The following is a 13,788-nucleotide window of genomic DNA, read 5'->3' as shown; positions in this document are numbered from 1 at the left end:
GAGCTTGGGAGTCAACTGAACAGCTCGTGCAGAAGGGTAAGGAGTTCTGTTAATCCTTTATCCACATCTGGCTTTCTAGTTAGTCTGTCATATGGTTGCTTCTTTATTTTTTTTATTTTTTAAAAATAAATCTTTATTTTAGAATGCTTTTAAGATTTTCAGAGAAGATGTGAAGATAGTAGAGTTCTCATATACCCCACACCCGGTTTCCCCTATCATTGACACGTTACATGAGTATGGTATGTTTATCACAAATAATAACCAATATCGAAACATCATTTATAACATAACTCCATACTTTATTCAGATTTCCTAGTTTTTACCTTAATGCTGTTTTTTGTTTGTTTGTTTTTTTAAAATCTTTATTGGAGTATAATTGCTTTACAATGGTGTGTTAGTTTCTGCTGTATAACAAAGTGAATCAGCTGTACATATACATATGTTCCCATATCTCTTCCCTCTTGTGCTCCCTCCAATCTTCCATATCCCACCCCTCTAGATGGTCACAAAGCATATGGTCGCTTCTTGACCAAAGTTCTTGATAATAAAACATTAGGCTGTTCATCACTTACCTGAGCAGGCCTCAGGACATCAAAATTATACTTACCAAATGTAACTGGACTTTGCCTTCAAAAAGTGCAGCTGCATAGTCAGAATGAAGGCAAACGCTGGCTACTGTCCCCAGATACTCCACATCTTTCAATTTTTTAACAGCTGCAGCAATTAAAACAAAACCAAACACATTAAAATATAAATAAAATGATCTAATTAATGATTTGCAAATAAGTTTTAAACGTGTGCCTTTGCAAGAATATTCTGAACCTAAAATTTTTATTTTAGCCATTCTAAAGAAAATCTTAGTTGCCATATAAATTTGCCTTCAGGAATTTCATAGTGGTTCACATGAAACAAAGTAACGTAAAATAAAATCACATGCAAAACAACCAAAAATTAAACCTTAGTGACAATAAGCTTAATAGAACATCTAACGATAATTCTCAGGTTGGCTCTGTTCCTGAGGGATATCTGACCTCCAGTGGGGAAAGGGGTGGAGAGGAGGAAGGAGGGGAAGAAAAAGCAAGGCTCCCTTCAGATGCTAATGGTCATTTTTCAAAGAATAAAGTGGGGGAGGGAATCTACATTTACTAAGTACCCACCAGACCAAGAAGTGCCTAAGAAAGACTGTGTGCAAAAGCAGATCACACATTTTATTTCATTTAATTTTCCTCATAAGTAGAAGAATCCTCATTTTCCAGATGAGTAAACCAAGGCTCAGAGGGGTAAAGAATTTGTCTACAGGCACCCAGCTAAAAGGGGCAGAAGGGAATTTGAACCCAGGGCCCAGTTCTAAAGATCACACTCTGCCCCACTATACCACGGTGTCTTCACAACAAAGATAAAGAATAAAACCTTTCCAAAAATTATGCAAAATTCTAGTTTTCAACTATTACAAATTTTTAGAGGATTTGCAAAACCATTTAAGCTAAGAAAGAGATGTCTGAAGAAAAAGAGTGAAAGACTTGGTCTTAAAAGAAACTATCAGTGCTTCCTAAATAAAAACAAATTATGTGCTAGATAAGAAAACAACTGGATTTAGACTTGCCATTCTCTCCAAGGACATAAAACCAAGCTCGATTATTCATTCCCACAGCCAGGTGATAAAGCCCTACTGCTACAAAGTTGGGTTCCACATCCACAGAAACTGTGACTGGTAGCTCCTATAATAGAGAAAAATAACAGTAGTTAACCGCTGAAACTGTTTTGATTTTATTAATAAATAAAAGTAACAGCATTTTCATACTCCTTCAACAGGATTGGCTATGGTGACTTCAAGGAGGGAGGTGAGATATGCAATCCTGGTGCTGCAGGCATCCCCGAGGACAGGGAGCTTGGTCAGGAAAACATGGAGCGATCCCCTCTGGGTAGACAGTGCCAGCAACTGACCATCATCTGTCCAGGACAAGGTGCCCAATCCTGAAATAATGGACATAATAAAGGATTATTCAAAAACAGAGATACTGTTGCAGGCAAACAAGCAACTCTCTTCACTTAAGCTGCTAGAGGCATAAAAATCTTCAAATTTTAAAAATAGTTTAAATAGTCTTTATTTAGACTAGGACGTTCATCATGGATTGGCTTATGAACATGAGCCCTGATTCATTCAACACTGGCTCAAAGGGAAGGTATGTAAGAATTTAGTTTTTGCAACTGGATTTGGGATAAAACGCACCAGAAATCTTTGAATCAAAGTGGACTTATATGCTTCTAGTCAAGGAGTATGACTCAACATAATTACTGAAATAAGGAGGCTATCTTAGGGAACTCTAGTGAAAGGTGTTAATTTTATTCCTCCTATAATTAATGCAAACCATACAGTAACACATTACTCTCTGTAATCGAAACGATAAAATGTCATTCTGCTACAGAAAAATCAGTACCTTTATTTTCATCATCCAGGTTGATTATAGCATACATGTCTTTTAATTCTGCCAAGTCATGGATTTTAATGCTGAAAAATTAAAAAAATGTCCTTTAAATATGACTGCTAAGTTAAATTGTTTTTCTTCACAAACAATTATAAGCTATGGAACAGGTCAGTGTTCTTCAAAAAAAGGAGGATCCACTGGGTTAAGGTAAGAAAATATTAAATTTTCTATATTTAATTATATTTTATCCTTTAACTTTTTGTTTGTTTGTTGAGTTGTGGGGTAGGGTTGTGCCTCAGCTCTCTAATCTACAGCTTCAGGAACAAGGAGGTTTAAGTTATCCTGAAGAAAAGTTTGAGTAGGAAAACATTCCCCTGAGCAGTATTAATTATTGCAAGCTGAAGCAGGTTTCTCTTTGCAATGTGTCCTCCCCCCACCAGCCCCGCCCCACCCCGCCCCGCCCATCCCAAGAGTTTTTTCCTACAAAAAGAAGTGACGTATAATAGAAAGAGCATTCAATTTGGAATCACAAGGCCTAGGTGGAAAGCTCTGAAAAATGCAGGCATAATGTTACTTCACGGGGTTATTGGGAAGAGTAAGTAGGCTAATGCGAATGAAAGCTGTGTAGCGGGACCTAATGGTTGCAACATTTCTTTCTTCCTGTCTCCCTTCCCCTCTCCTTCCTTCCTCCCTTCTCCTCCCTCCCACTGTCCCACTTATATATTTTTCCTTTCATTTAAAACATTAAATGTTTTCATTTAATTAAACTTTTAATTTTGATATAATTATAGGTCCACATGTGGTTGTAAGAAGTAACAGAGAGATTCTGTGTAACTTTTACCTTTTTCCCCAATGGTAACACCTTGAAAAACTATAGTATAATATCATAATCAGGATGTTGACGCTGATAAAATCCATGAATCTTATTCAGATGTCCCTGGTCTTACTTGTACTCTGTGTGTGTGTGTGTGTGTGTGTGTTTAGTTCTATGAGATTTTTTCACACAGGAGGTTCCTGAGAGCCACAACCACAGTCAGGATACAGGAGGGTTCCCATCACCACAACGATCCCTTGTATGTCCCTTTTTATAAACACACTTACCTCCTTCCTCCCCACCACACCCCAGAGCTATCCCTAAGCTCCAGCCACCATTAGTCTGTTCTGCTTCTATAACTTTATCATTTCAAGAATATTATGTAAATGAAATCATATAGTATGCAACCTATGGGGATTACCTTTCTTCAATCATAGATCTCTGGAGATTCATCCAAGTTTTTGCGTGCATGAATAGTTTGTTCCTTTTTATTGCTGAGTAGTATTTCACACTATGGAATACCAGGTTATTTAACCGTTCACCCACTGAAGGACACCTGGATTGTTTCTAGTTTTCAACTATTACAAATAAAGGTGCTATAAACATTCATATTCAGAGTTTTCTGTGAACATGTTTTGGTTTCTCTGGGGAAAACGGCCAGGAGTGTAACTTCATGTTTAGTTTTTTTAAGAAACTGCCAAACTGTTTTCCAGAGTAGCTGTACCAATTTACATTCCTACCAGCAATGTATGAATGATCCAGATTCTCCTCACCCTCACCAACATTTGGTGTTATCACTACATATTTTAAATTATAGCCATTCTTTTTAAAAAATATTTGTTTATTTTTGGCTGTGTCGGGTCTTAGTTGCGGCAGGCGGGATCTTTTGTTGCGGCGCACGGGCTCTTTGTTGCAGTGCTTGGGCTTCTCTGTAGTTGTGGCACGCAGGCTCTCTAGTTGTGGCTTGAATGCTCAGTAGTTGCAGTGCATGAGCTTAGTTGCCCTGCAGCATGTGGGATCTTGGTTCCCTGACCAGGGATTGAACCCGTGTCCCCTGCACTGGAAGGTGGATTCTTAACCACTGGACCATGAGGGAAGTCCCTAATTATAGCCATTCTTATAGATGTGTAGTGATATCTCACTGTGGTTTTAGTTGGCATTTCCCTAATAGTTAATGATGTTGAACATCTGTTCATGTGTTTATCTACTGTCTGTATATCCTCTTTGCTGAAATGTCTTTTACCCATTTCTACTTGGACTGTTGGGTTTTTTACTTTTGAGTTTTGAAAGAGCCCTTTATGTATTCCAGACACTAGTCCTCTGTTGGATACGTGGTTTGCAAAATATCTTCTCTCATTTTCCTGCTTATCTTTTCATTCTCCTAACAGAATCTTCCACTGAGCAAAAGTTTTAAATTTTGATGAAACCTAATTTAGCAATTTCTCCTCATATAGATGTTTTTGGTTTCAAATCTAAGAACTGTTTGCCTAGCCCTAGATCCAAAAGATTTCCTGTTTTACACAGTTTTACATTTTACATTTAAGTCCATGATGCATTGAGTTAAGTTTTGATTAAGGTGTGAGGTTTAGGTTCAGGTTAATTTTTTTGGTGTATGGATCTCCAACTGCTCTAGCACCATTTGTTGAAAAGGCTATTTTAATTCTATTTAATTACTTTTGCATTTTTGTCAAGAATCAGATGTGCATATTTGTGTGGGTTTATTTCTGGCTTCTCTATTCTGCTCCCATTAATCTATGGCCTTGATTACTGTAGCTACATACTAAGCTTTAATATCAGGTAAAATTTTATTGTTCTTTTTAAAAGACTGCTGTTGGCTATTTTAGGGCCTATGATTTTGCATATATATTTTAGAATAAGCTTTCTCTATCTACAAAAAATCATGCTGGGGTTCAGATATGAATTTCATTAAATCTATAGATCGATTTGGAGAGAATTGGAATCTTTACTGTGTTGAGTCTCCCACTCTATGAACACATTATGTCTCTCCATTTACTTGTATCTTCTTTGAGTTCTTTCAGCAGCATTTTGTAGTTTTCAGCATATAGACCTTGTACATATTTTGTGAAGTGTGTATCTAAGTATTTCATTTTCTTTGGATTAAAAATTGTATATTTTAAATTTGGTTTCCGCATGTCCATTGTTAGTACATAGACATGCAATTGATTGTGTGTTGACCTTGTATCTTGCCACCCTGCTGAACTCACTTATTAGTTTTAGTTCTAAGAGTTTGTAGATTCCTTGGGATTTCCTACATAGACAAACATGTCACCTGCAAATAAAAATAGTTATACTTCTCCCATTCCAATCTGGATGTGGTTTATTTCTTTTTCTTGCCTTACTGCAGTGACCAGAATGTCTAATATTAGATTGAGTTAGAGTAATGAAGGTGGATATCCTTGCCTTGTTCCCAATCTTAGGAGGCTAGCATTCAGTCTTTCACCATAGAATATAATGTTATCTATACGTTTTTTGTAGATGTTCTTTAACAAGTTGAGGTAATTCCCCTCTATTCCTAATTTGCTGAGAGTTTTTATTATGAATAGGTGTTAGATTTAGTGAATTGTGTGTGTCAATTGATGTGATCATATGATTTTTCTTCTTTGACTGATGATATGGTAATTACATTGATTTTTGAATGTTAAGCCAGCTTTGCATACTTGGAATAAATCCCACTTGGTCATGAGGCACAATTTTTTTTTACATTGCTGGATTCAGTTTGCTCAATTTTGTTGAGGATTTTTGTGTCTAAGTTCATGAGAGACAGTGATCTCTAGTTTTCTTTCTTTCTTTTTTTTTTTTGCAGTACGCGGGCCTCTCACTGTTGTGGCCTCTCCCGTTGCGGAGCACAGGCTCCGGACGCGCAGGCTCAGCGGCCATGGCTCACGGGCCCAGCCGCTCTGTGCCATGTGGGATCTTCCTGACCGGGGCACGAACCCATGTCCCCTGCATCGGCAGGTGGACTCTCAACCACTGCGCCACCAGGGAAGCCCATCTTTCTTTTTTTAATACTATCTTTATTTGCTTTGGTATAGGGTAATACTAGCCTTGTAAAATAAGTTGAGAAGTGTTTCCTCCTCTTTCTGAAGAGATTTTGTAAAATTGGTGTTAATTCTTTTTTAAATATTTGGTAGAATTCTCCAGTGAAACCATCTGGATGTGAAGATTTATTATTCAGGAGCTTTAAAATTATTATTCAATGTCTTTAATGGTTACAGAGCTAATTCAGATTATCTATTTCATCTGGGTTGAGTTTTGATAGTGGCTTTTGAAGAACTGTTTCTTTTTTTTTTTTTTTGAATATAGTTGATTTACAATGTTGTGTTAGTTTCACGTACACAGAAAGGTGAATCAGTTATACATATACATATACCCACTATTTTTTAGGTTCTTTTCCCATATAGGTCATTACAGAATATTGAGTCGAGTTCCCTGTGCTATACAGTAGGTCCTTATTAGTTATCTATTTTATATATAGTAGTATGTATATGTCAAGCCCAATCTCCCAATTTATCCCTTCCCTCCCTTCCCCCGCTGGTAACCATAGGTTTGTTTTCTACATTTGTGACTCTCTTTCTGTTTCATAAATAAGTTTATTTGTTCCATTTTTTTAGCTTCCACATATAAGCGATATCATATGATATTTGTCTTTCTCCATCTGACTTATTCACTCAATATGACAATCTCTAGGTCCATCCATATTGCTGCAAATGGCATTATTTTGTTCTTTTTTATGGCTGAGTAATATTCTATTGTATATATGTACCACATCTTCTTTATCCACTCCTCTGTTGATGGACATTTAGGTTGCTTCCATGTCTTGGCCATTATAAATAATGCTGCAATGAACATTGGGGTGCACATATCTTTTTGACCAACAGTGTAGGAGGGTTCCCTTTTCTCCACACCCTCTCCAACATTTATTGTTCGTAGATTTTCTTGATGATGGCCATTCTGACTGGTATGAGGTGATATCCCATTATAGTTTTGATTTGCATTTCTCTAATAATTAATGATGTTGAGCATCTTTTCATATGCTTTTTGGCCATCTGTATGTCTTCTTTAGAGAAATGTTTATTTAGATCTTCCACCCATTTTTTGATTGGGTTGTGTTCCCTATCTTCTAAGTTGTCAAATTTCTGAGTATAAAGTTGTTTGTAGTATTCCTTTCTCCTTTTAATGGTTTTCAGATCTGTAGTGATACCTCTATTTCACTCCTGATACTGGTGATTTGTGTCTTCTATTTTTGTCATCCTTTCTAGAGACTTATCATTTTTTTTCAAAAATTCCAGCTTTTTAATTAATTTTTTTCTTATTTTTTAATTTTCAATTTCTGCTCTTTATTACTTTCTTCCTTCTGCTCTGGGCCTATTTTGCTCTTCTTTTTCTAGTTTCTTGAGGTAGGAACTTAGCTAATTGATTTGAAATCTTTTCTTTCCTGTGTATGAATTTATACTATAAATTTTCTTCTCAGAAATGCTTTAGCTGCCTCTCATATATTTTGATATGTTGCAATTCCATTTTCACTAAGTTCTATGTATTTTTTAATTTGCTTTGAGATTTACTCTTTGACCCATGAGTTATGGAAGTAGGTTGTCTAGTTTCCAAGTGTTCAGAGAATTTCTTGCTGCCTTTCTGCTACTGATTTCAAGCATGATTACATGATGGTTAGAGAACACATTTTGTATGATTTCAATTTCAATTTGCTGAGGTTTGTTTCATGGTCCAGGATATGGTCTACCTTGGTGAATGTTCCATGGGTGCTTGGAAAAAATGTGTATTCTGTTGTTGTTGGGTGGAGTGTTCTGTAGATGTCTGCTAGGTCTGGTTGGTTTACAACACGGTCCAAGTCTGTTGAGAGTTTAGCTAAGCTACACCATGATGTAGCTTCCTTGGCATCTACTTGGCCAAGTGGCTTGCAGGGACCTTAAACTAACACTAGTCCTTCCTGCACATGCATGCCCTACATAGCAGCCCACACAAGCAAATGTAAGTTCTTTATGTGACTTCACCAATAGCCCTTGTGACCAACAGTCTCCCCTGCCTCCACCTTACCTACCCAGCTATTTACCATTACTGTTGCTTTTCCTTTATTCTTTTTTTTTTTTTTTTTTTCTTTTTGCGGTATGTGGGCCTCTCACTGTTGTGGCCTCCCCCGTTGCGGAGCACAGGCTCCGGATGCGCAGGCCCAGCGGCCATGGCTCACGGGCCCAGCCGCTCCGCGGCATATGGGATCCTCCCAGACCGGGGCACGAACCCGTATCCCCTGCATCGGCAGGCGGACTCTCAACCACTGCGCCACCAGGGAGGCCCCTCCTTTATTCTTGATGTTCCAAATTTCCTTCTGTCATCTGTTTTCTTCTATCTGAAGAATTTCCTTCAGCAATTCTTTTAGAGGAGGTCCACTGGCAGTAAATTCTCTTCATTCTCCTTCATCTGAGGATGTTTTTATTTCACTTTCATTACTGATGGATATTTTTACTGGATATAGATAGAGGTTTGGTTAACAATTCTTTTCTTTCAGCACTTTAAGAATGTTGTGAGTTTCCTTCTGGCCTCTATGGTTTATGGTGAGAAATCTGCTGTCATTCAAAATGTTCTCTGGCTGCTTTCAAAATCTTTTCTTTGCCTTTAGTTTTTAGCAGTTTGATTATGATGTGTCTGGGCCTAGATTTCTTTGGATTTACCCTTTTGGGGTTTGCTGAACTTATATATAGGCTTATGTCTTTTGCCAAATGTGAGAGTTTCCGGCCATCATTTCTGAGATTCTTAAGACACAAATGTTAGACCTTTGGTAGTTTCACCGGTCCCTGAGGCTCTGCTCATTTTTTTTTTTTTTTTCCAATCTTTTTTTCCTCTGGGTCTGAATGGATATTTCTATTGCTCTACCTTCAACTTCACCAACTCTTTTACTCTGTGATTTCCATTTTGGTGTTACATACACTGCATTAATATTATTTTTTCAGTCCCAGAATTTCCATTTGGTTCTTCTTTATAAGCTCTATTTCTATTCTGAGACTGTTCCCATCTGTTTTGAGAATGCTAGCCCTTACTTCTTGGAGCATTTTTATAATAGCTGCTATTTGCATCATCTTGGCATTGGTGTCTTTTGATTGCCATTTCTCAAGTGAGTTGAAATTTTCCTGATTCTTCATATGTCAAGTAATTTGGGATTATATTCTGGACATTTTGAATATTATGTTATGAGACTCTGTCTTGTTTAAATCCCACAGAGAAGGTTAATTTTTTTTTTCTTTTTTTAAGCAGGCAAACAGCCCAGTTGGGTTCAGGCCACACATTTTAACCAGCCTTCTGTGGGTTATGATTTCAATGTCAGTTCCACTTCCAAAGCCTTTGCAGTGGTACTCAGATATGTCCCTGTATGCCCTACTCTTTGGCCAGTATAGGACATGGGCTATGATCTATCCCTTATTTCAGTTCTCAAAGTCTTTGGTATGTGTTTAGGATGTGATACACACACACAGCTCAGGGATGAACCTGGGAGTTCATAAATATCTTTATAGGGTTGCTTTCCAGAGTTTCTCCTTCTCTAGGACCTCCCTGGTATATTCTGGTCCCCTGGGGCTCCCCTTTTTGGTCTTCCAGCAGGAAAGCTTCCAGCAGGAAAGCTGGGGCTCTAGTTGCTCTGCTCTACCTTGTACCTCCTACAACTGTGCCTGCAGCCAAGTAGTGAGAGGACACAGAGAAAAATAAATAACAAGGGTATGCCCCACCTTCTTGGGACCACAGCTCCTCCAATTGGAGAGGAAGGTTACCCTCCATCAGAGTTTTAGGTGCCTGTGGGTCCTTGCTGTCACTGCCATGGTGAGAATGCTTGGTGGCTGGGGCATGAGAGAACAAAGAAAGAAAAAAAAATTGGGGGATTTCCCCAACTTTCTCTGAGTGTTAGGAGTTCTCTTTCCTGCAACTTGAGCCAGAACTAAAGGGCTTCTCTCAGAGTTCTCTCTCTCTCTGCCTGGTGCTTACATCCAGGGTCCAGGTTTCAGGCTGCCTTGAGTCCTGGCTGAGAGAGACCAGAAGACAAATGGGAGACTCACCACTGGCTCAGTGATACTTCAAACGCCGGCCTTCTTCTCCAATCTGCCTGCTACTATTTACTTTTCAGAGTCCTTAAATAGCTGTTCCATGGATTCTGTTCAGGTTTTATGGCTGTATTCAGTGAGAGTGACAGGGTGGAGCGTGCTTACTCCATGTTACCCAGAAGTGCCTATTTTAAGATTGATTTTCAAGCATACTCCATTTTAGGTTTTGTATTTAGTATGCATTCAGTATTTTAGGTATTACCCCGAGTGTTAAAGGCAGAGGTAAAGACATGTTAGGAATTTTCAACTGCAAACATATTCTAACAGTGCAACTATGGTTGATAGATTCACATTAGTTAACAATGTCCTGTTGAATCTCTTGAATATTCCTTATATAAGCTTTCCTGGGAATATGTGAATATAACTTACCAGTTATCACCACATGTAGCAGCTTTGTTAAGGGTCTGTGATACTGCAATACTGGTTAGACTATCTTTATGGTCACGAGTCTGAAATATCTCTTGACCGATCTCTTGAATATGAGTGGAAATGACCATAAAAATTCCACGTGAAAAACCAATCAAGATGTAGCCATCACCATACCTATAGCAACAAAGGCAATAATACAGTAAAAAGGAAGATTAACTATCATTTGCAATACAGTAAATAAGCAAATACCTTTAAAACTAAGGAATTAGAGAATATAATTTATCAAGGGCCTATTTGTCAGATACTATGCTAGGTAGTTCCACATAATAAATCATAGACTATAATCCAGAAAATGTTACATAGAGAAGTGAAAATGCTACAGACAAAAATTAAATATAATTAGTAAGGGAAAACACAGGGGTATCCTTCTGTAATGAGCTTTTGTACATACCAACTATAGCAGACAATGTTGCCGTAGCACTGCCGAAACTCCAGATTAATTGGGTTATCTGGTTCATTCAGATTAAAAAGAAACAAAGTTTTCTTGCCAACCACTACACTTATCTGCCAGAAAAGAAAAGAGATTATGAAATGAATTACTCAGCACTTCATGAAAAGACTAATAAGCAAATCCAAAGAGCATAAACCTAATTTAGAAAAACAATGAGCCAAATTTAGCGTGTTAAATGTTATAATTAGTAAGGTAACAATGTGACTAACTCAAAACATTTGTAACATTTTACTAATATACAGTCTGGGAAGGATACTTGGCTTCACATATATGCAATACACCCTTGGAAGTACACTAAAATAGCTCGATGTACCTCTGAGTCCTGTGCAGTACAGGGAGGTAGGTCTGACATACTTCCATTGAAACTGAATTCATATCCGGAGTATAGAGAGTCTTCTAAGGCCGTCTGATTTTGATTTGGGGCTATCTGGGATTACAGGTCCATACCTGTGTGGATAATCTAGCTCGGCTTTTTTTTTTTTTTTTTTTTTTTTGCGGTATGCGGGCCTCTCACTGTTGTGGCCTCCCCCGTTGCGGAGCACAGGCTCCGGATGCGCAGGCCCAGCGGCCATGGCTCACGGGCCCAGCCGCTCCGCGGCATATGGGATCCTCCCAGACCGGGGCACGAACCCGTATCCCCTGCATCGGCAGGCGGACTCTCAACCACTGCGCCACCAGGGAGGCCCTAGCTCGGCTTTTTATATCATCACTCTTTCCATCACCTGCAGGGCACTGGTCAGTGTGGCTAGACTACTATCCTGCTGTTACAAGTTGGTACTTAACTATAATTCTCAGTTGAGGGTCTAACTGTGTTGGGGAGAGAAAAGAGTGAATTACTTATTTGGGCTCATTAAGGGTAATGGATATATATATATGTAAAGAGAAACACTTTGATATATTTCCTTGATTCTAAGATGCTACCAGTTAGGAGTTATTATCACTTTAATAATAGCTTTTTGAGAAATAAAGGAACATTACTTCATTAAATATATTCTTGTTGATTGTGAAAATCATCTGGATTTCAGAATGTTAAAGTGTGGCAGGGAAAACAATCTAAGGTATTAAAAAAATAAAACTATAATTTCCATAGCTCTGGTCCCCACATCTGATAGAGTGAAAATTTAAAAAAATGATAGAGAAATCAACACTCTTGCTTTTCAAGGTGCCCCCACTGTTTTTGCTACCATAAGAATAAGAAGAGCAGCAAGTGTAACAGGAAACTGTCCTCACTTGCTGTGATATTAGGTGGCAGCAGAAAAAACATTTAGGCCTGAGAAACTGGGGCCTGCATTGGTTTAATAAGTGAAGGACTATAATTTATTTATCACTATAGATTCTGAACCATACTAGAAAAGGAGACAGAATATCCTAAAAAATTACCAAAATAATTTGGGCCTGGATTTGATTTAGAACTCTTACCGTGCTTTCAGCAGTGGAGGTTCGGTCATCAGTCTTCATCATGGAAAACTGCATGTCGCCAGGCTCTGATCTCACTGGTGTCTGCAAGGGTGAAAATACTATCACTATGAATAAACCCCAAAATCAAATTCATTCTATTACTAAAACAGGTAACTTGTTTTCATTTCTGTTACAGGTTGGACTAACAACCTGAAAATCCCACTGCTACAAACTTCTAGAAATTCTGGATGAAACTGAACACGTATCTTATTAAATGGCTAAGATAAGCTTGAAAGAAGGTTAGGAAGATTTCCAGGGACCATAAGCAAAGATCAAATTGAAAACCAAAGTGTGTGCAGAAACTGATGCTGCAGATATCCAGAGCAGCAGCTCTGGTAAAGGGAGACAATAAGGAAGCCCATTTGGCTCAAGCTGGGCTTTGGGTCAGAAAAAATTCTTTTAAAATCAAAAACTTTCCCTCCTATGCTCATTGTGGTCTAAGGTCCAAAGTTATACTTTGAGTGGTCTAGAAACTCCCTGCGGTGTTTGGCCAAAATGAATCTAAAGCCTCTTCAAAGGCTTCAAAAAACTTCCACAGTCAAGCCCTGCTGGAGATGAGCTCACAATTCAAAATGAGAAAACTCAGAAACAAACAATGGATCAAGAGGAAGAGTCACCAGATCTAAAAAGAATAGAATTATCAGAAAGAGATCATAAATACATTTAAAATGGCTAAAAATATAAAAGGACTCATAAATATAAGAAAAGACAACACTTTCTTTAAGAGTCCAGGCAGATTTTAAAAAGAACTACAAAGTACTTTCTACAGATAAAAAGTAGAGCCATTAAAATAAAGACTCAATGGGATGGACAGAAGATTAGACAAATTTGAAGAAAGAATAAGTTAACTGATTTGAGGAAATTATCCTGAAGATTGCAAAGAGTGACAAAAAGAAACTATGAAAGAGACATCAAGAGATATAAGAAGATCCAACATATGTCTAACAGTTGCTCTTGTAAGACAGAATAGAAATGGCGAGAGGTGAATTTCAGAGATAATGACTAAGAACTTTCCAGGATTGATGAAAGACAGCAATCTTCAGATTCAGGAAGCAAGACAAGTCCTCAGCAGGATAAATAAAGATAAAT

At 37.9% G+C, this 13,788-nt stretch overlaps 1 protein-coding gene across 1 annotated transcript in view; it reads right to left on the bottom strand.

Moving 5' to 3' along the window:
• Positions 1 to 13,788, bottom strand: part of WDR19 (WD repeat domain 19) — an 88,483-nt gene that overhangs the window by 57,403 nt on the left and 17,292 nt on the right. Inside the window, exons 7-13 of the mRNA XM_082632967.1 lie at positions 12,661 to 12,741; positions 11,182 to 11,294; positions 10,731 to 10,904; positions 2,439 to 2,509; positions 1,802 to 1,974; positions 1,604 to 1,718; positions 608 to 714 (exon numbers count right to left, since the gene is read on the bottom strand). Of these exons, the coding sequence (XP_082489093.1) occupies positions 608 to 714; positions 1,604 to 1,718; positions 1,802 to 1,974; positions 2,439 to 2,509; positions 10,731 to 10,904; positions 11,182 to 11,294; positions 12,661 to 12,741 (834 nt within the window). The remainder of the gene's footprint in view (positions 1 to 607; positions 715 to 1,603; positions 1,719 to 1,801; positions 1,975 to 2,438; positions 2,510 to 10,730; positions 10,905 to 11,181; positions 11,295 to 12,660; positions 12,742 to 13,788) is intronic.

The sequence above is a fragment of the Mesoplodon mirus genome (assembly GCF_964341445.2).
Source record: "Mesoplodon mirus genome assembly, chromosome: 2".
Lineage (NCBI taxonomy): Eukaryota > Metazoa > Chordata > Mammalia > Artiodactyla > Ziphiidae > Mesoplodon > Mesoplodon mirus.
Note: the sequence above shows the minus strand (reverse complement) of the source record. Positions and strands in the feature narration are given on the sequence as shown.